General features: G+C 38.9%; 1 protein-coding gene across 4 annotated transcripts in view; it reads left to right on the top strand.

Annotated features, from left to right (window-relative positions):
- DNAH7 (dynein axonemal heavy chain 7) overlaps positions 1–26,435 on the top strand; it is a 252,750-nt gene that overhangs the window by 77,876 nt on the left and 148,439 nt on the right. For all 4 annotated transcript variants that reach the window (XM_061440697.1, XM_061440686.1, XM_061440708.1 and 1 more), the window contains exons 20-24: positions 7,648–7,841; positions 10,238–10,436; positions 12,654–12,794; positions 19,150–19,362; positions 22,677–22,786. In XM_061440697.1, the coding sequence (XP_061296681.1) occupies positions 7,648–7,841; positions 10,238–10,436; positions 12,654–12,794; positions 19,150–19,362; positions 22,677–22,786 (857 nt within the window). The remainder of the gene's footprint in view (positions 1–7,647; positions 7,842–10,237; positions 10,437–12,653; positions 12,795–19,149; positions 19,363–22,676; positions 22,787–26,435) is intronic.

Genomic DNA, 26,435 nt, shown 5'->3' with positions numbered 1-26,435 from the left:
AGGATGATCTGTACAATCCAGAGGTCACTGGATTAAGTGCTTGGTACAAAAAGTCATCACTTTCACCCTTCAGTTCAGTTCAGTCACTCAGTCGTGTCCGACTCTTTGCGACCCCATGAATCGCAGCACGCCAGGCCTCCCTGTCCATCACCAACTCCCGGAGTTCACTCAAACTCATGTCCATCGAGTTGGTGATGCCATCCAGCCATCTCATCCTCTGTTGTCCCCTTCTCCTCCTGCCCCCAATCCCTCCCAGCATCAGGGTCTTTTCCAATGAGTCAACTCTTCACATGAGGTGGCCAAAGTATTGGAGTTTCAGCTTTAGTATCAGTCCTTCCAGTGAACACCCAAGACGGATCTCCTTTAGAATGGACTGCTTGGATCTCCTTGTAGTCCAAGGGACTCTCAAGAGTCTTTTCCAACCCTACAATTCAAAAGCATCAATTCTTCAGTGCTCAGCTTTCTTCCCAGTCCAACTCTCACATCCATACATGACCACTGGAAAAACCATAGCCTTGACTAGACGGACCTTTGTTGGCAAAGTAATGTCTCTGCTTTTGAATATGCTATCTAGTTTGGTCATAACTTTCCTTCCAAGGAGTAAGCATCTTTTAATTTCATGGCTGCAATCACCATCTGCAGTGATTTTGGAGCCCCCCAAAAATAAAGTCTGACACTGTTTCCACTGTTTCTCCATCTATTTCCCATGAAGTGATGGGGTTTCTAAATGTCCTTTTAGAATTATGCCAAGAGAAAAGGCTCAGAGGTTAAAAACAATGTAAATGATATTGTTAATATAAATGGCTTGATTGAGGTTGTTTTGATTCCTCATGGCATAAACATGAAATAATTTTATGTTTTGGTATCTTCTCCCAACTATGCTTGGCCAAAGGCTGTTTCTCACTGGGAAAGGATCTCCTACTGAAAGTTCAGTGTAATTCCAGAATTTTCCAGCCACTTTTGGTTAGGATAATTTTGCCTTTGAAGACTGAGCTATACCTATTTGAGAACCTCAGTCTCATGTTATATTTAGAGCTCTTCTCTTCCACATAGTCAGGTACACCTGAGGCCTCTTTGGAGTGTGTGGGTGGGGACTGTGCTGTCCTGCACTGCTTTTCTCTTTCCTGTTCTTATCACCAGGTACTGGGACAGGGAGGAGGTATGGATGAGGTAAAGGGAGGGGGAGAAAGTAGAAAGAGGAAAGGAAAAAAATAAAGGGAGAAAGAAAAATTCACTGGTGTAACTGATCCAGCCAAATTATCTGCTCTTTTTGTTGGTGGTCATGATTTGGATGACATCATGTCTCTGATGCCCACGCGCTGTGCCTTTACTCTTGGTCATCACAACTGGTCTAGATTTTTGACCAACTATGGGCAGGTGAAGTCCACAGATTAACTCGTAGTGCACAGGTGAAGACCCGGACAAGTTCTGGTTGCCAAGAGATTCTACCTTGAGCATCTCCCCTAGGTTTTGTCATCCTTGGCTTCATCTTCACACTGATTGACCAGTGATGGCTTTTGCCACGTTCTTCTCATATGTATTTTGCCCCATGCTACAGCAGTATTTCACAGGTTTGTAGCCCTTAGTTTCACCTGGGGTCTGCAGCACGTGGGATCCATCTTCTCTACCTCTTAGTAACCTTGAGCACATGGCCCTTGCCTCTCTGGTCATCCCACCACACCATCTTCTCCCAGAGCCTTTTTTTGTTCTGATAGCACTGGAGCAGGTCAGCAGACTGGTGATAGCACAGACTTCTGGATGAAGACATTAGCCTTCTGTCTTTACATGCACTTGAAACGTTTTCTAGGGGCTCTCTGAGAAGAGAGAATGTGGGAACTAATATGGGAACAACGAATTGCCTATCATTTGGAGTTGAAAGAAGTGGATGATCATTTGCATTTATCCAAATATTACTTTTGATCCACATGAATCTTTTTTATTTCCTGAGTTCAGTTCAGTCGCTCAGTTGTGTCTTACTTTTTGTGGCCCCTTTCATACAAGGCAGGAAAAGACACTCTTGAAATTCTCCCCAAACTTTTTCCTTTTATAGTCTAACCCCATCTCAATAAATATGAACACTACTCTTTCTGTTTTTCAGGCCAAAAGCATATTTTTGGCCATTATTTTTTGGTCATTATTTTTCTTTTTCCTTTTACTATCATAAATATGACTTGGCACCAAGTATCTCACCAGTTTCTAGGGAGCTCGAAAGCTAAAAATTATGTCTTCCAAACTCCTTAACAGCTAAGTTTCTGGAAATAAATTTGATTTTGATGGTTAGGTGGGGATTTGGAAGGCATACAACAGCCATCTTCTTGCCATTTTAGCTATTTCTGCTGTCAAAAAATGTCTCTTTTTTTCCTTTTCTTAAATGTCTGGCCACCAGTTTGATGGGTACTTAAAGATGATGATGGTGGTGGCTTCCTGACCCCGCTCTCTGATCCTAGAATCACAGCCACCACGGTGTGTTTTTGAATGCAGTTGTCCCACTGGTGGTGTCCTTTTGTTCTTACTGGGGCAGAAATAACCCTTCCGGAAGATCAGTTCCACAGGGTTCTCAGAGTTTTTCTGGAAAATCAGACTGGAGTGTGCTCCCTTAGACCTTTTAGTGATTTTTTAATCACTTAATTCCCTATGTTAAATTTCGTTTTTGCTTAATTACCTAGAAAGATCCTGCACTGAATTCTGAATACAGGTATCAAAACCTCAAAGTTGGGATCTAGGATTGTCTACCTGACCCACTTGGGCTTTAGGGTGGTTAAAATCTAGTTACCATCTGAAAGTGGAACACTGGTTGTACCTAGCAGGCGGGGCAAAATTCCCTTACTCAAATTATGCTACTAGTCTCGTGAAGAGTCTGTTTCACAAGCAATGCTTTGGTGGACCAAGTGGCTGCTGGAACAGGTCAATACAGTACAAATTTGAAATACAAGGGATGTGAGATGGGCGGAATTTTTTCTAAAACCCTGGGAAAACTAAAGAAATGGTCTAATTAAAGGCTTAAATTCTCTGCTCAAGATATGGTCAGAGGATTAAGATGCTTCTATGATTGCCCTCAGAGAGCCTCTTAATTCTCATAGCTACAGTTCTGACATAGCCAAAAATGACAGTCTGATCCAGCAGGTTGCCAAATTACAATGTAATTTAATTCACAGCCTTGTCAGATCTGTTCTGCGAACGATAATTTCCTTATTGGGAAAGAGTGGGATGGTGAGAACTAAGAATTGGGGATATTTGAGGGAACTTGATGAACTCTGGTTGCCCTGACTCTCTTCCCTTGCCAGAAGCCTTTTCAGAATTCTAAGGAGTGTGGGAGGTATTGTATTGTAATAGTGCTTGTCTGGGGAGAACCAAAGTTAGATGCAGTCTAATGGACTGATGTGACTGCACTTACCAGACATTCATGTTTCAATGAGCTAGTCACGGAGATGTGAGTCATTCTGTTTACTTACTTATTTCTGCCAAAACCTGCCTTAATAAGATTTAAACAAAGACTGGTTTATAGGTTTCTGCAAAATATGCTTGCATTATTCAGAAGCAAAAATTACAACCCCTCCCCACCTTAGGGGATTGACTCAAAGCGTACTAGGAGGGGAATCCTTTCAGAGGGTACAACTTCAATTAATATTAGTTGTTTGGGGTTTTTTTTGACCTTGCCTATAGAGATGGTCAGAAGTATGGATCTACATTGATCATAGTCAGTAGTAAGCAGTTTGGCTATATGATCAAGGACTTAGAAGAAACAAGATTGAAAGATTGGTAATAAGGAGATCTATCAGGAATCACAGAATGACTAGAATATATTTGTGCTCCATGTAAATGTGTAATAAAAGGTAGTGCTGCCAAAGGAGGCACTTAATAGAGTTGACCAGTTGATCTGTTTGTGAATGTCAACCAGCATACGCCATTGTATGCACAGTGAGCTGTGAAATGGAAAAATCACATAATATATTGCCCAAACTGCAGAACTTCTGAAAGTCAGAGCAATTAATAAGTAAGCCAGGAAAGCAAGCATAAGCCAGAAGTCTCCGCATCAAACTGGGAATATGTGGTCACCCAGGCTACAAGCAAAGAAGTCATAATGGCAGAGATGGGAATTATGGAAATATTTGTCATCATGGGCTGTCCCTTACCCAACACTGCAGAGCATCCAAGCTGCCAACATCAGAAACAAACAAAATGCTTCTGACACAGGATCACACCTGAAGGGACCAGGCAGCCATTTAGAAGGAATTAAATACAGTGCACCTGTTTCAAAATAGAAGGGATCAGTGATTTGTCTGCACCAGAGGACTTTCCTTTCTTTTCCAAGTTTCTGCCAACACTGTCATTCATTGACTTACTGAATGACTTATTGTCTCAGTTTCCATACGATACTGCTTCTGCTATGGAATTCACATTACAGAGGAAATGAGGCAGTTGACTGATACTCTTTAAGATTTACAGATCCTAATGTGAACATTGACCTTATAAAAAGTGGAATGTCTCATGTTGAAGACTCAGTTGCTATATGAGCAGGAAGAAAATAGCTTGTGAGTTTGGCATGCAGTTCTAGAGGATACATAGCCCATATTCTCAACCAGCTCCCATAGGCACAGTTCATGGATCTGGGAATTAAGGAGTGAAAATGATGTTGACTTTTCATACTAGTTCACCCAATAAACGACTCACAACAGTTCTGCTTCCCAACTTTTGGTCTTGCTAGTTGAAATATCGTAGTATACAGGGGATAAATGCTTCTGTATGGGACATAGCAGTAGTTTCATTGAGCAGGAAGTTCTTGATTTACTCACTTTACCCTTTTACCTCTCTGTCCTTATAACTTTGCACCTTACTTACTCTATTCTAGCCACGCTAGCTTCCTTTTTTGAATCACACATGCCAAACATACTCCACCCTAGAACCTTTGTACCTACTGGACCCTGTTCTTCCAAATATCTGCAGAGCTGATCAGTGTCTTTGCTTCCTGGAGTCTTTTCTCAACTATTCCCTTTATAAAGAGGCTCACACTGAGCACCGTGTTTAAATTGAAACCTGCCTCTGCCTTTTCTGGCCATCCTGATGCCCCCTTTTCTTGTTTGCAGCATTCATCACCTTCTAACTGACTGTATGATGTATGAATTATTTTGTTATTTATCACCTGTCTCCTCTTGGAGGCTGGGGTCTTTGCTTTGTTCACAGTTGTGGCCCAAGCACTGAGATAGCCAGCTCTCCAAAAATATTTGTCCAGAGTGAATGAATAATTAAATTGAGATTGATCCTTGAATTATTGCTAGTTCTAAGAATTCTGAGTTCATTCTGAACAACCTTCTCTAAAAATTCAGTGTTAGATAAGTCCTGAGTCCTAAGAGCTGGAGTAATCCTAGAAACATCCTGCATCTTGAAAGGATTTCTATTTTTGGTAAGGTCGAAGGATCTGAAAGTTGTAAGAGAGCAGAAAGATCTACTTGGTGAATCCATGTTTCCTTTCTAATACTTAATAGGTTTAGTGAAGATCTGACCAGTTTTCTGTTGTCTAGAGGTTTCTGATTAGGAAGTTTATGCTTCTGGAAGTTTAGTGAACTGGCTTGAGCTTAATTCCATTAAGTGTACTTTCTATGCAGCCTCTCATGGCAGCAGTAATTAGAATGCCCTCTGTATACCCCCAATTAAAGTTTCAGGCCCTGATATCACCGGCGTTTGGTTTAGAAATGTAAATTAGCCAGTAGCTTGTCATTTCAGCTGATGAGAGTGGTGATACTTGGGAAGCAAAAGAAGACACCTAAAATTTGTAGAATTATCCTTTAACCAAAAAAAATATGGTAGTTAATAATTTCTTTTCCTCTCCAGAAGATGAAAAGTAATTAAAGTGTCAAAGGAGTTGCACTTAGTTTCACATTTCTGGTAGCTTCCTGTTTTAATATCTTACTGTTCTATCTTGACAGCATTAGCTAATGAGTTGGTACAGTAGGAAAACTTCAAAACTTTCTTTTGTTGGTACAGAAAAACTGAGTTGCTTTGTGTGTCTGTGAACTGAACTCATCCTCATTCACTCAGTCAGTCAACAGATATTTATGGAATGCTTACTCTGTACCAGAATGTTGTGGCAGTGCCAGTGTGGAACTTAAAGCCAGTTTTATTTCACTATGATAATTATCTCACCAGAAGGAAGGCAGTTTATAAAATGTTCATTTTAGCTCCATTGAATAGATAGCAGGGTGTAAGTGACTCGCTCCATCCATTCCCCCAGGGTAGTGTCTGTTTGTCTGTTTTTCTTCAAGAGACATTTGTAGAAGGTGAAATGGAAAGGGTGATTTTGAGTGTATGTGTGTTCTAGGCACCATACTAGGTGCTTCCAATATTTTGTCTAATTTGACCCTCATAACAACTTTGACAGACGGCTTTTATCCCCATTTTAAAGATAAAGAGACAGAGGCTCCGGTTAAATGATCCAAGGTCACACAGTAGTAAGAATGATGTCGGTTAGGAACAAGGCTGTGATTTCCTTCATCAGATGCAGTTTCTATTCTGTTTACCTTCTCATGGAAAGAGAGTTCCTAGTCAGGATAATGATTACTTGTCTATATTTTTTTCTTAAGACCATATACCAAGATACATAGGTTATCACATATATTCATTCAGAACTAGCATATTTGGTTCAGAGTCTTAAGCTGATCTAGATTAATAGGTTTCACCTGAGGAATTCAATAAAATTTTTTTCCTGCTCAAATGCTAAGTGTTTCCAGAAGTATTTCTTTTGTAATTATAATATTTAGGGAAAGAAATATGAACCATTGTTTTAAATAACTGAATTTTTTAACTTTAAAATCTCCAATCTAAAATAGCAAATTGTGGTATATTCTTTGGCTGAAAATAAAACATTGTTAATTTGTGAAAGGAATTTTTCGCATTTATTAACAACTCTTTTTTTTTCCCCCAACAAAGAAAAACATACTTCTCCAGAAGGTGGCACTCTAAGAACATCATTTTAGTTTTTTAAACGAAGTACAAGAATACTACTCCATACTTTTTTTTAATGAATTGCACATTAAATTATTTTCCTGAGTCTCTGTCATGCTGACTTTTGTGTGCACTTTAAAATGTTTATTTGAAGTATAAAACTCTTAGGAAATATAATAAAATGCCTTTAGAAAATTGCACCACTTTAAAGATAAGTGAATTGTATGTGTTGCATATTTCATATGAACCTGTTCTACTGAAAAAACAGGTATTAATGATAATTATTTTGTTCTTTGATTAAATTTCTGTGTTCCCATTATATTGTTATATTTTAAAACAAAGCAGAAAATTATCTTTCTTTCCAGTCACATTGAAAATCTATTAACAAAAACATTTTCCTGCAGTGGAATCAAATTTCTGTATGAAACAATTTACAGTTGAAATTTTTGATTGATCTTTCAGTGAATAGCAAACTCACTTTGGCTAAGTACCAAAAATAAGTTTAGTTAACTGAGGATCCAGTTAACATGGCTTTTATGTAATTAAAGACGCTGGTTAGATCTACACCATGCAAGAGCACTTTTTAAAAAAAAAAGTATTCACTTTAAAATTTGTGTAACCTTTGTTATATTAAAACCATGCAATCTCAAATATAATATGAAGTCAGTATCTAGCATTTTTGAGTTGTGAATTTTCTTTTATTTTTAGGATAAACATGTTCTGTCAGTTGTAACTATTGAGAGGATGCTGGAGAGGCTGAAAAAATCCAATGAGCTTTTGGAACTCATTCTTAAAGGACTTAATGAATATTTGGAAAAGAAACGTCTCTTCTTCCCCAGATTCTTTTTCTTGTCTAATGATGAACTTCTTGAGATCCTATCTGAGACTAAAGATCCCACTAGGTAAGTAAGGCATATCAATATTACTATATATATCATAATGCATACATCATACATGGCTAAGTTGATCTGCTTAAATTTAATTTTCAGAATAATGCAGAACTTGTATATGATTGTTGTTGTTTATGTTAGTTGCTCAGTTGTGTCTGACTCTTTGCGATCCCATGCACTGTAACCCTCCAGGCTCCTCTGTCCATGGGATTCTCCAGGCAAGAATACAGGAGTGGTTTGCCATTTCCTTCTCCAGTTATATATGATTATGTTTATGTAATAACTTAAGACTGTTGTAAATCATTCCTGTAATCAACTTATTTGATGATTAAAACATAAGAAATACCATTGAATGATATTTTTCTAAGTCTGGGGTGGGTTTCTCTTTTTATCACATATTGTGTTACAGGTTTTTCAGAACACATCACTATTCTGCATCCCATGCAGAGGAAAAGTTAGTGCCCTCTCGGTGCCTTGCAGTCACTCACCAGGTGCTACACCATGATCCTTCCTATTCATCCCCCACTAGTTTTCTTCTTGTTTATTCTGCTACAGTCCTTGCAGTTCTTCCATAGAAGAGTCAGCCTCCTCTCAGCATATTGTTCTCTTGGCCTAGGATCCTCCTCACCCAAATATTCATAAGACTTCTTTTGTTGTTGTTATTCAGTTGCTAAGTTGTGTCCAGCTCTTTGTGACCCTGTGGACTGCAGCACGCCAGGCTTCCCTGTCCTTCACTATCTTCCGGAGCTTGCTCAAACTCATGTCCATTGAGTCAGTGATGCCATCCGACCATCTTATCCTCTGTCATCCCCTTCTCTGCCTGTCTTCAATCTTTCCCAGCATCAGGGTCTTTTCCATTGAGTTGGCTCTTTGCATCAGGTGACCAAAGGTTTGGAGCTTCAGCTTCAGCCTCAATCCTTCCAATGAATATTCTGGATTGATTTCCTTTAGGCTTGACTGGTTAGATCTCCTTGCTGTCCAAGGGACTCTCAAGAGTCTTCTTCAGTACCACAGTTTAAAAGCATCAATTCGTCAGTGCTCAGCCTTCTTTATGGTCCAGGTCTTACATCCTTACATGACTACTGGAAAAACCATAGCTTTGACTATACAGACCTTTGTCAGCAAAATGATATCTCTGCTTTTTAATACACTGTGTAGGTTTGTCATAGCTTTTCTTCCAAGGAGCAAGCATCTTTTACTTTCGTGGCTCAGTCATCATCTGCGGTTATTTTGGAGACCAAGAAAATGAAATCTGCCCCTGTTTCCATTTTTTTCCCCATCTATTTGCTGTGAAGTGATGGGATTAGATGGCATGATCTTAGTTTTTTGAATGTTAACTTTTAAGCTAGCTTTTTCACTCTCTCCTTTCACCTTCATCAAGAGGCTCTTTAGTTCCTCTTCACTTTCTGCCACTAGAATGATATCATCTGCATATCTGAGGTTATTGATATTTCTCCCAGCATTCTTGATTTCAGCTTGTGTTTCATCCAGTCTGGCATTTCACATGATGTACTCTGCAAAACCTGCTCAAATACCTGCCACTCAGGAAGGCCTTCCCTGGTCACTAGATTGCAACCCCTTCCAGCACTCCCTAATCACCTTTCCTGATTACCTTCTCTGCCTTTTTTTTTTTTTTTTTTTCAGCATGCTTCTTTTGTCATCTGGCTTACTGTATAATGTGCCTATTTGCTTACTGTTTGATTTCCTCCAACAGAACATAAGCTCCATAATGGCTGAGGTTTTTTACCTTTTTCTCCCTACAGCTGATTCTTGACTCTTTATAAGGGTATCTAGTATATATCAGACAGTGATTAGATATTTGTTACAATCCTTAGTTTTGTGTCTTGTGCTTTCAGAGTAAGAGATAAGTAATCCAGAACATGCCAAAAAGGAGGAATTTAGTCAGTTCCATCTATATTACAGTGTGTAGACCAAAGTTGGGCACCTTCCAAGTAGTTGATTTATTTAAAGTTCTAATCCTGTTGTATAATTTGCAAGCAGTCTCTGAAGATCCCAGTTGAAATATCAACGTACTTTGGTGCATTTGAAGATTCTTCAGATTAGTGTTTTATCTGTTGGTCAAGATTGATTTGATCCTTATATTACTTTTAATGTCTTTCAATTCATTGTGCTCGAAGCAAAGCCTCATGTAGCTCTTATAATAGCTGTAATTTTATAGGTCTTTTGTGATTATTCAATTAATGATGACCTACCACTTGACTCATGTATGTATATTCTGTATATATGTTTTTTTTTTCCCTTCAACACTTCATCTGCAGCATCTAGCAGGGACATCATGCATAATGCACATTTATGAATTTTGAATAAAGTTTGGAATACACAGAACATTGATATTTAGGGAATTCTTTTATTTGGTTAATTCTTTTAAATATTCTTTTTCCTGACAGAGTGCAACCTCACTTGAAAAAATGCTTTGAAGGAATTGCAAAGGTGGAATTTACAGAAAGTTTGGACATTACTCACATGAAAAGTAGTGAGGGAGAGGTGGTGGAACTCGTAGACACCATTTCAACAGCTAAAGCCAGAGGTCAAGTGGAGAAGTGGTTGGTTGAGTTAGAGAGAGTTATGATTAAATCCATCCACAAGGTAGCTGGCTATATTTATTATTATTTCTAGTAAAGATGATAGAATGTTAATGTATTACTGATAAATGCACTGTTATTTAGAAACTGAGTCATAAATTATCAAATCAATTATAATAGATTGAAGGCAAAGATATGGTCTGTGGTATTATTTTTGTAATGACTCACTTGACAAGCAATGCATATTACAAAAAACTTGGGTTTTAGTCTTGAGTCCGTCTCATTTCTTGTGCTTTTGATATTAGATACACTTTAATCTGGAGAAGGCAATGGCACCCCACTCCAGTACTCTTGCCTGGAAAATCCCATGGACGGAGGAGCCTGGTAGGCTTCAGTCCATGGGGTCGCTAAGTGTCGGGTACGACTGAGCAACTTCACTTTGACTTTTCACTTTCATGCATTGAAGAAGGAAATGGCAACCCACTCCGGTATTCTTGCCTGGAGAATCCCAGGGACAGAGGAACTTAGTGGGCTGCCATCTATGGGGTCGCACAGAGTCGGACACGACTGAAGTGACTTAGCAGTAGTAGCACACTTTAATCTACATGGTCTATCTTTAGTCTTGTCCAGGAAGCACCTCTCTACAGTTTCACATCAGTTTCGATGGTGCTTTCTTTTGTTCTGTGCATATGTAACATATGTACCAAAATGTTAGAAAATCATTAACAGTTACTTCACATCTCACATTAACACATTATCATCTCAATCATTTGTAATATTTTTTTTTTGCTACTAGAGAATTTTAAGTCATGGAGGCAAATAGACATTAGTTGAGCAGTTAAATTCATTTTTTACCATAGTGTGAACTTATCATGCAAGTTCCTTACCAGGAGTAAAAATCATGATTCATCAGGGAAGCTTGAGAGCAAGAACTAAAAGGAAGCATGGCATCAGGTCCTAATCAACACAATTTTCACTAAGTTTTCAAATTCTATCATATATTATTGAAAAACTCATTGGAATCCAGGTATTTAATATACATCATGTACCTTAATGCCCCTTTCTCTCAAATATAATTTGAGTATCTGCTTGAATTATATTTTTTCAATAGGTATAAAATCTTTTGGACAGTTTCCCACTTCTCCCTCAGTTCAGTTCAGTTCAGTCGTTCAGTCATGTCTGACTCTTTGCGACCCCGTGAACCTCAGCATGCCAGGCCTCCCTGTCCATCACCAACTCCCGGAGTTCACCCAAACTCATGTCCATTGAGTCGGTGATGCCATCCAGCCATCTCATCCTCTGTTGTCCCCTTCTCCTCCTGCCCCCAATCCCTCCCAGCATCAGGGTCTTTTCCAGTGAGTCAATTCTTCGCATGAGGTGGCCAAAGTACTGGAGTTTCAGCTTCAGCATCATTCCCTCCAAAGGACACCCAGGACTGATCTCCTTCAGAATGGACTGGTTGGATCTCCTTGCAGTCCAAGGGACTCACAAGAGTCTTCTCCAATGCCACAGTTCAAAAGCATCAATTCTTCGGCACTCAGCTTTCTTCACAGTCCAGCTCTCACATCCATACATGACCACTGGAAAAACCATAGCCTTGACTAGACGGACCTTTGTTGGCCCTTACTATTTTTGGTTGATATAATAAATTAGACTGATTGAAAAAGTGGATCTATGGATCCACTGAAAACATATGTAGCAAAGCACATGACTTAGACTTCCTGAATTTGCAACTCTCAACTCTCTGTGAATGAAGTCTACATCCACCCTGTCAGCATAGCCTTTGTCATCAAAGGGAGCGAGATATGGAAACATAGGAAAAACTTTAGAGGAGTTATGTAGTTTGCCTAATGTGCATGTACACATGTCGCGTGGCTGAGTGGGGATCTGATTAAGTTCAAAGTAAGTAATTATCTGAATTTGAAGGATCTCATTTTGGATTTACTTGAACTTACGTTTTGTAATAAAATTGCCTTTGTTTTTCAATCCAAAAGTATCTAAGACATCTTTGGCTGGTCAAAGAAATATTTCATACAATATAGTTCATACAAATAGATTATATATCAGCAAAATAAAATGCAATATAAAATATTTTTTTGCTCACAGGTGTATGAAAAAACTTTAAATAGTCTTCTCACATGATTTGAATATTCATAATTGGCTAAAATGTCAGAAGTAGAGCAGTACAAGTTAATCCATTTAGGAGTTAGCTCTTCATTGTTTAGCTTGTTCAAGTAAAGTGTGAAACTGTTTACCTGTAAGCATTTTCTTTTTCAATTAGGTAATTAAAGATGCAATTCTTGCCTATACACAAAATGAACGAATTAACTGGGTAAGAGAGTGGCCTGGACAAACAGTGCTCTGTGTATCCCAAACCTTTTGGACGTTAGAAGTACAGACAGCTATTGCAAAAGGACAAGAGGTAAGTTTTTATAGACCCAGGGTTTTTCAGCATTTCTTTAATAGTGATTATTGCCAAAATACAATTATTCTAAAAAATTAAGACCATCCACCCAAAATCCAAGGATACTGGAGCCTCAATCTTGTTATTATATACATTTTTATGCTTTCAAAAATAGTGATAGTAGGACAAAGAAACTTCCTAAACTTAGAAGGATTAGGAGGAATTACATAATATAATTCTCTTTTATGCCCTCAATAAAACTACACTATGAAGTATGCTGTGCTAAGTTGCTTCAGTCATGTCTGACTCTTTGCGAGCCTATGGACTGTAGCCTGCCAGGCTCCTCTGTCCATGGGATTCTCCAGGCAAGAATACTGGAGTGAGTTGCCATTTCCTACTCCAGGGGATCATATACCCATGTGAATGCAGAGTTCCAAAGAATAGCAAGAAGAGATAAGAAAGCCTTCCTCAGTGATCAATGCAAAGAAATAGAGGAAAAAATAGAATGTGAAAGACTAGAGATCTCTTCAAGAAAACTAGAGATACCAAGGGAACATTTCATGCAAAGATGGGCTCAATAAAGGACAGAAATGGTATGGACCTAACAGAAGCAGAAGATATTAAGAAGAGGTGGCAAGAATACACAGAAGCACTGTACAAAAAAGATTTTCATGACCCAGATAATCACAATGGTGTGATCACTCACCTAGGGCCAGATATCCTGAAATGTGAAGTCAAGTGGGCCTTAGAAAGCACCACTATGAACAAAGCTAGTGGAGGTGATGGAATTCCAGTTGAGCTATTTCAAATCCTGAAAGATGATGCTGTGAAAGTGCTGCCCTCAATATGCCAGCAAATTTGGAAAACTCAGCAGTGGCCACAGGACAGGAAAAGGTCAGTTTTCATTCCAATCCCCAAGAAAGGCAATGCCAAAGAATGCTCAAACTACCTCACAACTGCACTCATCTCACACACTAATTGGAGAAGGAAATGGCAACCCACTCCAGTATTCTTGCCTGGAGAATCCCAGGTACGGAGGAGCCTGTTGGGTGCCATTTATGGGGTCCCACAGAGTCAGACATGACTGATGCAACTTAGCAGCAGCAGCAGCAGCAGCAGCACACACTAATAAGTCAGTCAGTCAGTTCAGTCCCTCAGTCATGTCTGACTCTTTTCAACTCCATGAATCGCAGCACGCCAGGCCTCCCTGTCCATCACCAACTCCTGGAGTTCACCCAAACTCTTGTCCATCGAGTCGGTGATGCCATCCAGCCATCTCATCCTCTGTCGTCCCCTTCTCCTGCTGCCTCCAATCCCTCCCAGCATCAGAGTCTTTTTTGATGACTCTTTTCAGAGTCAACTCTTCACATGAGGTGGCCAAAGTATTGGAGTTTCAGCTTTAGCATCAGTCCTTCCAAGAACACCCAGGACTAATCTCCTTCAGAATGGACTGGGTGGATCTCCCTGCAGTCCATGGGACTCTCAAGAGTCTTCTCCAACACCACAGTTCAAAAGCATCAATTCTTCGGCACTCAGCTTTCTTCATAGTCCAACTCTCACATCCATACATGACTACTGGAAAAACCATAGCCTTGACTAGATGGACCTTTGTTGGCAAAGTAATGTCTCTGCTTCTGAATATGCTATCTAAGTTGGTCTAACTTCCTTCCAAGGAGTAAGCGTCTTTTAATTTCATGGCTGCAATCACACTAGCAAAGTAATGCTCAAAATTCTCCAAGCCAGGCTTCAGCAATACATGAACCCTGAACTTCCAGATGTTCAAGCTGGTTTTAGAAAAGGCAGAGGAACCAGAGATCAAATTGCCAACATCCGCTGGATCATTGAAAAAGCAAGAGATTTCCAGAAAAAGATCTATTTCTGCTTTATTGACTATGCCAAAGCCTTTGACTGTGTGGATCACAATAAACTGGAAAATTCTGAAAGAGATGTGAATACCAGACCACCTGACCTGCCTCTTGAGAAACCTGTATGTAGGTCAGGAAGCAACAGTTGGAACTGGACATGGAACAACAGACTGGTTCCAAATAGGAAAAGGAGTATGTCAAGGCTGTATATTGTCACCCTGCTTATTTAACTTATATGCAGAGTGCATTATGAGATACACTGGTCTGCAAGAAGCACAAGCTGGAATCAAGATAGCTGGGAGAAATATCAATAACCTCAGATATGCAGATGACACCACCCTCATGGCAGAAAGTGAAGGGGAACTAAAAAGCCTCTTGATGAAAGTGAAAGAGGAGAGTGAAAAAGTTGGCTTAAAGCTCAACATTCAGAAAACTAAGATCATGGCATCCGGTCCCATTGCTTCATGGGAAATAAATGGGGAAACAGTGGAAACAGTGTCAGACTTTATTTTTCTGGGCCCCCAAATCACTGCAGATGGTGATTGCAGCCATGAAATTAAAAGATACTTACTCCTTGGGAGGAAAGTTATGACCAACCTAGATAGCATATTGAAAAGCAGAGATATTACTTTGCCACCAAAGGTCCGTCTAGTCAAGGCTATGGTTTTTCCAGTGGTCATGTATGGATGTGAGAGTTGGACTGTGAAGAAAGCTGAGCGCCGAAGAATTGATGCTTTTGAACTGTGGTTTTGGAGAAGACTCTTGAGAGTCCCTTGGACTGCAAGGAGATCCTGGGAAGCCCTATGAAGAGAAGATATTAATGGACTTGTTTTGACTATTTTTATTTTTTTGTATTATTTTTTAGTTAACATTTTGAGTAAAGTTTCATTTTAATTATTCTAGAAGATATATGAATATACTATTATTAATTGAATTGCTATTATTAATTACAAACAGAAACTGCCTTCAGTGCAACATTCTTATCCTTAAAGTAGGATTTCAAGCAGATCAACTTTCACTTGACTGATGGGCCAATCAGAATCCAGCAATTGCAGATGTTGTTTAAAACCATGAGTTTAAACATTTTTTTTTTTTTTACATGGAGTTTGGCATTATTGTGTGTAAGGTATTGTGGAACACTGAGTGTTGGGTTTGAGAGTCTTGTATTCCTTGTAAGCAAGCAGATGTCATAGAGGAAGGAGCTGAGTAACACATGCTTAGTTGATTCCAACTTACCAACAAGTCACTTATTTCTCCTCTGGGGAAAAATGAAGATGCGGGGCAGGAAATCGAGGATTTTAGGGGGAAAAGTCTTTCTTCCTGGAAATCAAAGCACGGGAGTGAGGGTTTCTCTTACTGCAATAAGCCCTTGGATACTCCTGGAGTCTTGGCTCTCTGTCTCCATGTGCATTTTCCTTTTTTACCCAGTGGGTCCAGAAACTTCATTTCGTCTTTTCACTCTGAAGCTACCATTCAGCCACCTCCCCACACAAAGGGATTCCTCCACTGCCAGTGTGGGTTACTGGGGATATGTGTGGCCTTCTGGTTCTTACTCCTTGCTGTCCCCAAACCACCAGGACAGCTTTCTCATTCACTGTTGTGGGAAATAGAGGGGACAAAGGAACAAGTGTGAACAAATTGGGCAAATTCACGGGCATCTTCCATGTTTCTTCAGTTTAAATGTGTCAATTAAACTGCACCCGTCTGCCAAAACCATATTTTTCTCTGGTAGGAGTTGAAGTAGAGGATTTAAGTGTAAACCTTTCTTGTTTCTACTTACGTCCCAAGCATAATTTGAATCTCAAGAGACACACAATTCAAGTCATTCCATTTCAATGTGTCCTCTGCTCAAAACTGCTGCTGCTGCTGCTGCTAAGTTGCTTCAGTCGTGTCTGACTCTGTGCGACCCCATAGACGGCAGCCCACCAGGGCAGGTCCCCTGTCCCTGGGATTCTCCAGGCAAGAACACTGGAGTGGGTTGCCATTTCCTTCTCCAATGCATGAAAGTGAAAAGTGAAACTGTCATTTTTATTAGTTTTTATTAGTTTATTATTATTATTTATTTTTTTATTAGTTTACTCCATTTTTTCTGTCACTTAATATGGTACACATATAGAACCATTCACACAGAAAGACAAAAGGAGAATCCATGCCGTGAGTGACTGTTATTCCAGGGGAACTCAGCTTCATAGATGTAGGTCCTCTAAAGCTGTAATTTAGTGGGATTCTTCTCCAATATTGGAGAAGGAAATGGCAACCCACTCCAGTGTTCTTGCCTGGAGAATCCCAGGGACGGGGGAGCCTGTTGGGCTGCCATCTATAGGGTCGCACAGAGTCGGACACGACTGACTCGACTTAGCAGCAGTAGCAGCAGCAGAGAGTCTTTGCCGTTGCTTGCTAGATTGTTCTCTTCTGTTGTATTTTGTGGTGTTTTACATAGCTAAATTTCATGGAATGAAATTAGGCTTTGTATGTGTCCTTAAAAATTCTTTTCTTTTTCCTCTACTTGTGAATACTCTGCATGAGTATGCCCTTCATCTGCTCCTGTGTGCCTTGTCCCTGTCACTTCACATGCGTATTTGGCTTATTTAAGTTCTGTAGCAGCATCAGGAGGGGCACATGTTTTAGGATCCAAAAGCATTGATGATTTAAGAAAATTTCGTATGTAGTTCTATCTTGGGAGGATAGCATATGTTTTTGTATTTTATGTGTTGATAACTTTTCCCCTAATTAATGTGTGGTTCACATCTGAAACCGATGACTTTACTTGAGTAGCTGGAGACTTCTTGGCAGCCTCAGAGAAGACTAAGCATTTCCACTCGCTGCAGACACCCCAAGTTGTCTAGAGCTTAATGCTATAATGGCACCTTGTTGTCTGTCCTGCTCCCAGAGGACCTGTTCCCCTCTGGATCCATTTCCATTTATTTATTCAAAGAATATTGACTGTGGAACTAGTCAGTATGAGGCATTAGAGGGCTAAAAATACATGAAGTAATAAAAACTTGGGTTATTGAAAATATTTATATGATTTTAAGTAAATGTATCATTGTGCATATCACCAATTCAATGGACATGAGTTTGAGCAAGCTCCAGGAGTTGGTGATAGTCAGGGAAGCCTGGTGTGCTGCAGTCCATAGGATCAGAAAAAGTCGGACATGACTGAGCAACTGAACTGAACAGAGGTATGATAAAAGTATTTTATTCCAGACCAGGTTCATTTTGGCAGATTATATAATAGTAGTTATTTTTAGATTCATTAGTTTACTGTACAGAACAGTTTACAATGAGGAAAATATAACAAAAACAATTTAGTATCATGATTTTTTCAATTTAGCTGATCTGAATTCTCATTGATTCATATGGTATAGTTCCTAAAGAACTTAATTTATCACAGTTTGAAGCTAAATTTTAGTTCTAAGTTTGGCTTTTCTAGTAAAGAAAAAATATATTCTGCTAATGTAAATAGTAGATTCTTGTTGTTCAGTCGCTAAGTCGTGTCTGTGACGTAATGGACTGCAACACACCAGTCTTCCCTGTCCTTCACTATCTCCCGGAGTTTACTCAAACGCATGTCCATTGAATCAGTGATGCCATCCAGCCATCTCATCCTCTGTCGCTGCCTTCTCCTCCTGCCCTCAGTCTTTCCCAGCATGAAATCCTACTCAGAAGCTTTTGGTACTCACAGCTCCCTGTGAGTACTAGAAGGACTCATGGGATCTAAGATGGAGCATTTGGAATTAGAATCTCTGTTCATCACTGTTGCAGTTTCTCTCTTGTTGTCTGTTTTTCATCTCTGCTGGTCTCTATGGGCTTTATTCTGCAGTGAGGGTGAAGGCTTTCAGTAACTTCAGATTGGTGTACTCAGAGTCTTCCAAGTCTTGTGAAAAGCACTTTTCTTCCTATCAGTATAGTAGTCCTTGGAAAGAATTGTGATTCTCTCTGGTTAGTCACACATACCCTCCTTCATGTTGCTTTGGAGATGGGACAATATGACTGACAGCTCACCACAACCACAGAACATACAGGCGTGAAAAGCGGAAAGGGAAGGGTGTTGGATAGCCACAGACCATGTATGTTTACTCAATCTGGCCTGATTGAGATTGTTCACCTAATTTGTTTTTCTTGTTCAGTTGCTAAGTCATCTTCAACTCTGTGACCTCATAGACTGTAGCATTCCAGGCTCCTCTATCCTCCACTATCTCCTGGAGTATGCTCAGATTCATGTTTATTGAGTCAGTGATGTTATCTTACCATCTTATCCTCTGCTGCCTCTTTCTCCTTTTGCCTTCAGTCTTTCCCACTGAAAGATTTTTCAATTGAAAGATCGTTGCCATTGAAAACCTAATACCTTTGTAGTAAAAAGAAATTGATTATTTTTAAGTTATGTAGTATTGCAAGTTATGATAAAAATGTAGATAATACTCTACTCTGTATATGTGCTAGGTCAAAAAATTTTTGTTCAAAGGGATTCTGACCACATTGAGTAATTATATCTTATTTTCTTTCAGGCCCTTGAGGAATATTTGGAAAGATGTAACAAGCAAATTGATGATATTGTCACGTTGGTTCGTGGCAAATTGTCCAAGCAAAATCGTGTTACTCTGGGAGCCCTTGTGGTGCTGGATGTCCATGCTAGAGATGTTCTCACAACACTTGTTAAAAAGAAAGTTAATGATGACTCGGACTTTGAATGGTTAAGTCAGCTTAGGTACTATTGGCAAGTAAGTAATATTACCGAATGTTATTACACAGCAATTTCAGATCACACCTGTTTAATTTGTGCTTGCTAGCTCACATAGGTGATAGTATTGGTAATACAGGATTTTTCTTGCTGATGGCTAACTATACCCAAACAAGCCTTCACCACATTGAAGATTAAGGCAGCCAAAATTTGTATGTCATGTGTATGAAAACTATGTGTATATCTATATCCAAATACATAGTTACATAGAAATATATATTCACATATAGACACACACAAACTATGAGGAATTATAAAAACTTACTCAGTTGAAATTAGTCATTATGCTTACTGAATCTGCAAAATGTTGAAACTAATCAGTTAAAATTTTTTTTTGATTCCTGATACATCTAAAGAATATACAAATCAGAATGTTTTAGTCTGATTTAGTCATTAAACTTTTCTCATATTGATCAGTTGAAGGAACCTAAAATATGATCTGGAGGAAGGCTTTTATCAGCAGATCTGGGTGGCTGGTGATGGCAGTCACCATCAGGGAAGCGGGAGGAGCAGGAACAGTACAGTGAACAAGCTTGGGCCTGTTGAGAGTGGGAAGAGAGAGCTGATGATTGGAGATACAGACTCGAAAATTCTCATCATAGTCACTTTTGTGAAAGGTTTTGGGGATGTATGCAGTGGAAGGAGAAGAGATAAAAGAACCAGAGCCCTGGAACACTATATGAGGCTATGTGCATGGTGGTTAGGAGCCCAGACTGTGCATTCATAGTTTCTAATGCTATATCTTCCCCTTACCAGTTGTGTGACATTGGAAAGTTAAGTTGCTCTCTTCAGGCACCAGCTTCCTTAGATATAAAATGGTGATGATGATAATACTCTACAGTGAAAACTCATGGAACAAATGATTGAAAATATAGAAGAATAATGAACTATCTAAAAGAATAATTAAGAAAGCAATCCCGTTTATAATTGCTCAAAAAAATAAAATACCTAGGAATAAATTTAACCAAAAAAGTGAAGGCCCTATAAACTGAAAAATGTAAGACGCTAATGAAAGAAATTTAAGACATGAATAAAGGCAAAGATCTGTGTTCATGGATTGGAAGGATTAACATTATTAAAATGTCCATCTGGCTTACTTCACTCTGTATGATAGGTTCCAGTTTCATCCACCTCATTAGAACTGATTCAAATGTATTCTTTTTAATGGCTGAGTAATACTCCATTGTGTATATGTACCACTGCTTTCTTATCCATTCATCTGCTGATGGACATCTAGGTTGCTTCCATGTCCTGGCTATTATAAACAGTGCTGCGATGAACACTGGGGTACACGTGTCTCTTTCCCTTCTGGTTTCCTCAGTGTGTATGCCCAGCAGTGGGATTGCTGGATCATCAGACAGTTCTATTTCCAGTTTTTTAAGGAATCTCCACACTGTTCTCCATAGTGGCTGTACTAGTTTGCATTCCCACCGACAGTGTAAGAGGATTCCCTTTTCTCCACACCCTCTCCAGCATTTATTGCTTGTGGACTTTTGGATCGCAGCCATTCTGACTAACGCATATATGTGGAATTTAGAAAGATGGTAACAATAATCCTGTATATGAGACAGCAAAAGAGACACTGATGTATAGAACAGTCTTATGGACTCTGTGGGAGAGGGAGAGGGTGGGATGATTTGGGAGAATGGCATTGAAATATGTATAATATCATATGTGAAATGAGTCACCAGTCCAGGTTCGATGCACGATACTGGATACTTGGGGCTGGTGCACTGGGACGACCCAGAGGGATGGTATGGGGAGGGAGGAGGGAGGAGGGTTCAGGATGGGGAACACATGTATACCTGTGGCGGATTCATTTCGATATATGGCAAAACCAATATAATATTGTAAAGTTAAAAAATAAAATTAAGAAAAAATGTCCATACTTCCCAAAGCAATCTACAGATTTACTACAATTTCTATCAAAATTCCAATGGCATATTTCACAAAAAAAAAAAAAAAACAGAACATTCCTAATATTTTTATGGAAACAGGAAAAATCCCAAATAGAAAAGCAGTCTTGAGAAAGAGCAAAGCTGGAAGCATCACACTTCCTGATTTCAAGTTATATTACAAAGCTAAAGTAATAAATTAAGCTAAAGCTAAAGTAATAAAACCAGTATGGTATTGCCATAAAAACAGATACATAGATCATTGGAACAAAACAGAGTCCAGAAATAAATCTACATATGTATGGTAATTTATGACGAAGGAACCAAGACTATAAAATGTGGAAAGGACAATCTCTTTAATAAATGGTGTTGGGAAAACTGGAAAACCACATGCAAAAGAATGAAGTAGGACTGTTATCTTACATCATACCTCAAAATTAACTCAAAATGGATTAAAGAATTGAGTGTAAGACCTGAAACCATAAAACTCTTAGAGAAGTAAGCTCCTTGACTTTGGTAATAGGGATTTTTTTTTTTTAAATTTGACACCCAAATCAAAGCCAACAAGAGCAAAAAAAAAAGAAAAAAAAAACAAACAAACAAGTGGGACTACATCAAACTAAAGGCCTTTTGTACATCAAGGAAGACCATCAACAGAATGGGAAGGCAACCTACTGAAAAGGAGAAAATATTTGCAAATTATATATCTGATAAGAGGTTAAATCCAAAATAAAGAACACATACCATGGGATCTCACTTATATGTGGAATCTAAAAAACAAAAGAAAATAAAACAAAGAACAACATGAAACAAGCTGATATATAAAATATACTAGGGGTTCCCAAAGGCTGGGGGTGCGGGTTGAGAGGTGAGAGAAATGGGTGAAGGGAGTCAAAAGGTTCAAACTTCCAAGTACAAAACAAGTAATTCATGGGGATGTAATATATAGCATGACAACAATAGTTAATAATACTGTTTTGCATGCTTGAAACTCACAGGAAAAAAATTCTGTTACTATGTATGATGATGAATGTTGATTTATTATGATGATCATTTTGTAATAAATATAAGAATGGAATCATTATGTTATGTACCTGAAACTAATATAATATTGTATGTCAATTATACCTTAATAAAATAGTGTTAGCAAACTTAAAGAAAATATGAGAATGAACAAATATATTTTCCAAAGTTCTATGGGAAAAATTGAGGCCAGTAACTTCAAATCTTATCCAAGGAAATTAGATATTGAATTGTTCTACTTAATTAAATGATGTCTGAAAAGTCAATTTTAAAGATATTGTTTATAGCATGGCTATTATTTATTAAAGAGCTTGAGATTTCGTATTATTTAAATTTTACAGTTTAAGCTAACTTCATTTTATCTGATTTATATTAGGAAAATAATTTAGAAACAAAGATGATCAATGCTGGCTTACGATATGGATATGAGTATCTGGGCAATTCCCCTAGGCTGGTTATTACTCCACTCACTGACAGATGTTACAGGTAAACTCATTAATTTAAAGATCTAATTGGAAAAAAAGCTTTCACTTATCTCTAGATCACTTAATTTTTTTAAGGACCAAAATATATCCTCTGTTATCTTTCCTGGACTATTCTTTTCTCAACTTGATCTTCAATTTCTTTTTTTTTTTAATTTATATTTATTATTATTATTATTTTTTTACTTTACAATATTGTATTGGCTTTGCCATACATCAACATGCATCCACCATGGGTGTACACGTGTTCCCCATCCTGAACCCCCTCCCACCTCCCTCCCTATCCCATCCCTCTGGGTCATCCCAGTGCACCAGCCCCAAGCTTCCTGTATCCTGCATCAAACCTGGACTGGCGATTCATTTCTTATATGATATTATACATGTTTTAATGCCATTCTCCCAAATCATCCCCCCACCACCTCTCCCACAGAGTCCAAAAGACTGTTCTGTACATCTGTGTCTCTTTTGCTGTCTTGCATACAGGGTTGTCGTTACCATCTTTCTAAATTCCATATATATGCATTAGTATACTGTATTGGTGTTTTTCCTTCTGGCTTACTTCACTCTGTATAATCGGCTCCAGTTTCATCCACCTCATTAGAACTGATTCAAATGTATTCTTTTTCATGGCTGAGTAATACTCCATTGTGTATATGTACCACAGTTTTCTTATCCATTCATCTGTTGATGGACATCTAGGTTGCTGCCATGTCCTGGCTATTATAAACAGTGCTGTGATGAACATTGGGGACCTTCAGTTTCTTTCTCTGCTGACTTCTTCCTCTCGGCTCTAGACCTCTCAGCCCTAAGTATTGTTGGGCAGTGCTATTGCTTTTTTACATTGTTAGTTTCTCCTTCCTTCTTGAAACTTTTTGACTGTTCCTTTGGATCATTTGAGGCATCCTGTTTCATCCCTTAAGTTGTATTTTCATGTAGTGCTTTGTGTCATGCTTCATGGTTTCCTGAATGTTCTCATCTACTCTTAGACTTTTTAAAAATTTTATTTATTTATGTATTCGGCTGCACATGGTCTTAGTGGTGGCACGTGGGAGGCTTGATCTTTGTTGTGATATGAGAACTCTTAGTTGTGGCATGTGGGATCTAGTTCCCTGACCAGGAATTGAACCCAGGGCTATCTGCATTGAGATGCTTGGAGCCTTAGCCACTGGACCACCAGGGAAGTCTCTACTCTTTAGGCTTTAACAGCCTACATCCTGAAGATCCCCAAACCAGTGCCTCCAGCCAAGGCCTCTCTCCTGTAAGGTTTCACCACACACATACTGGTAGATATCTCCATTATATATCTCATAGGTGTTTACATGTACATTATTTTCTGTTGTCCTGAATAATAAAAGACCTTTATTTTTAACTTCCAGTTTGCATTCACCATATTCCAGATTTGTTAAATACTAAATTAAACTTCATTTTTTCATTTTCTTCCAATGTAACTAGTTTATTGACTAATTTCAGGATGCAAGCAGAAAGCAGTTTTATCCTTTTTTATCACTATTCTTTTAAACTTGCTCTATCAAATATTATCCCCATTTATGGATAAAATCTAGGATACTCTACTGTTTCTCAGATATTCCCTACTCTTTCTGGTGACTCTAATATATTAATAAATAGAATTATTCTTTTCAGATGTTAAAAGTCCATTTAGGTATAAAATCAGTTACTATTTTTCATCCAATTTAAAACGTCCCTTCCTCCCAGGTCAAGCTTGACTCAAGCTTGTGGCCTGCATTTGGGAAGGTACTGATAAATGTGGTCAATCTTTTGTCATTATTATCCCTATCCATTGCACCCTCCCCTCAATAGCCCTTCTTTTGGCCTCTCCAGCGTTGGAATTTGATAGAGGAGAGGCGAAGGAAAGGGAGAGGTAGGTTTACAGGTGACCGGTGTCTTGGGTAACAACTACCTTTTGCTGTCTAGTGCCCGCCATGATGGCACAAGTTCAGACGTACCAGATGTCCCAAGGGATGTTTATGTGGATTTGGGAAGCCCCCAATCACCTGATCCTCCCACCTGTGGAAAATGCCTTCTCTGGCTGGCTGCTGGTGACTTTTGCTTCAGCCTCTACTGAGGTCGACTACACACAGACCCTCTTCCTGGGGTCTTCTCTGATTCTACGTGGGTCTACTGCACCTGGGCCCATTCAGCTTAACTCAAGACTGGCTCCCTACCAGTGGGATCTAGACCTTGTCAGATGATACATGTGTTTTACCATCAGTAAGAGTGCATCTTTCTTACTGTCCCTGTTTTCTCCTACTCTGCCATCAGCAGAAACTGCAGGCATCCTCTTGACTAAATATTTTAAAGCTCTCAGCTTGGGGGTTTAGTCGAAATTCTAATACAAGCTGATCTCTATTTATATACTGTTACACATTTTTACAACTAATATGTAGGTGAGTGAAGTTGCTCAGTCGTGTCCGACTCTTTGCGACACCATGAACTGTAGCCTACCAGGCTTCTCAGTCCATGGGATTTTCCAGGCAAGAGTACTGGAGTGGGTTGCCATTTCCTTCTCCAGGGGATCTTCCCAACCCATAGCTTTGACTATATGGACCTTTGTTGGCAAAGTAATGTCTCTGCTTTTCAATAGGTTTATTGTAGCTTTTAATACGCTATCTAGGTTTGTCATAGTTTTTCTTCCAAGGAGTAAGCATCTTTTAATTTCATGGCTGCAGTCACCGTCTGGAGTGATTTTGGAGCCCAGAAAATAGTCTGTCACTGTTTCTGTTGTTTCCCCATCACTTTGCCATGAAGTGATGGGACCGGATGCCATGATCTTAGTTTTCTGAATGTTGAGCTTTAAGGCAACTTTTCCCCTCTCCTCTTTCACCTTCATCAAGAGGCTCTTTAGTTCCTCTTTGCTTTCTGCCACAAGGGTGGTGTCATCTGCGTATCTGAGGTTATTGATATTTCTCCTGGCAATCTTGATTCCAGCTTCACCCAGCCCTGCATTTCGCATGATGTACTCTGCATATAAGTTAAAATGCCTTTTGCTCTTCTTTTTTTCTTGGTCTTCACTAGATTGTTGTTGTTCAGTCTCTCAGTTGTGTCCAACTCTTTGCTACCCCATGGACTGCAGCACAACAGACTTCCCTGTCCTTCACTGTCTCCCAGAATTTGCCCAAACTTATATCCATTTAGTCGATGATGCCATCCAACCATCTCATCCTCTTTTCCTCCTGCCCTAAATTTTTCTCAGCATCAGGGTCTTTTCCAATAGATTAGCTAGGTGTAAAACTGTAGATGAACAGTAATTTCCCCTTAGCTCTCCAAAGATACTATTCTACTGGCATTTATTGCTACTGCTGATTAGTCTGTTATTCTAATTATTAGTTTTATTCCTTTATAAGTAACTTTCTCTGTTGTAGTTTTTAAGGTTTTCTGTTTATTGTTGATGTTCACTGGATGTTATTAGATGTGAAGGAGTTTTTATTTATCCTACTTGGGACTTTTTCTAGTTAATATCTTTCTTCAGTTCTAGCAAATTTTCAGCCATTGTTTTTAGAATTTTGCCTTTTCCCCATTCTTTTCCTTCTTTTTTCTATGTCTTTAACTTTTCTTATTGTTGGCCTCTTTCCCTGGGTAATATCCTCCTACTTATCTTCTAGTGTGCATAATTCTATTTCTGCATGTTTTCTCTG

Source organism: Bos javanicus, chromosome 2 (assembly GCF_032452875.1).
Source record: "Bos javanicus breed banteng chromosome 2, ARS-OSU_banteng_1.0, whole genome shotgun sequence".
Taxonomy (NCBI): domain Eukaryota; kingdom Metazoa; phylum Chordata; class Mammalia; order Artiodactyla; family Bovidae; genus Bos; species Bos javanicus.
This window is presented reverse-complemented; position numbering and strand designations above follow the sequence as displayed.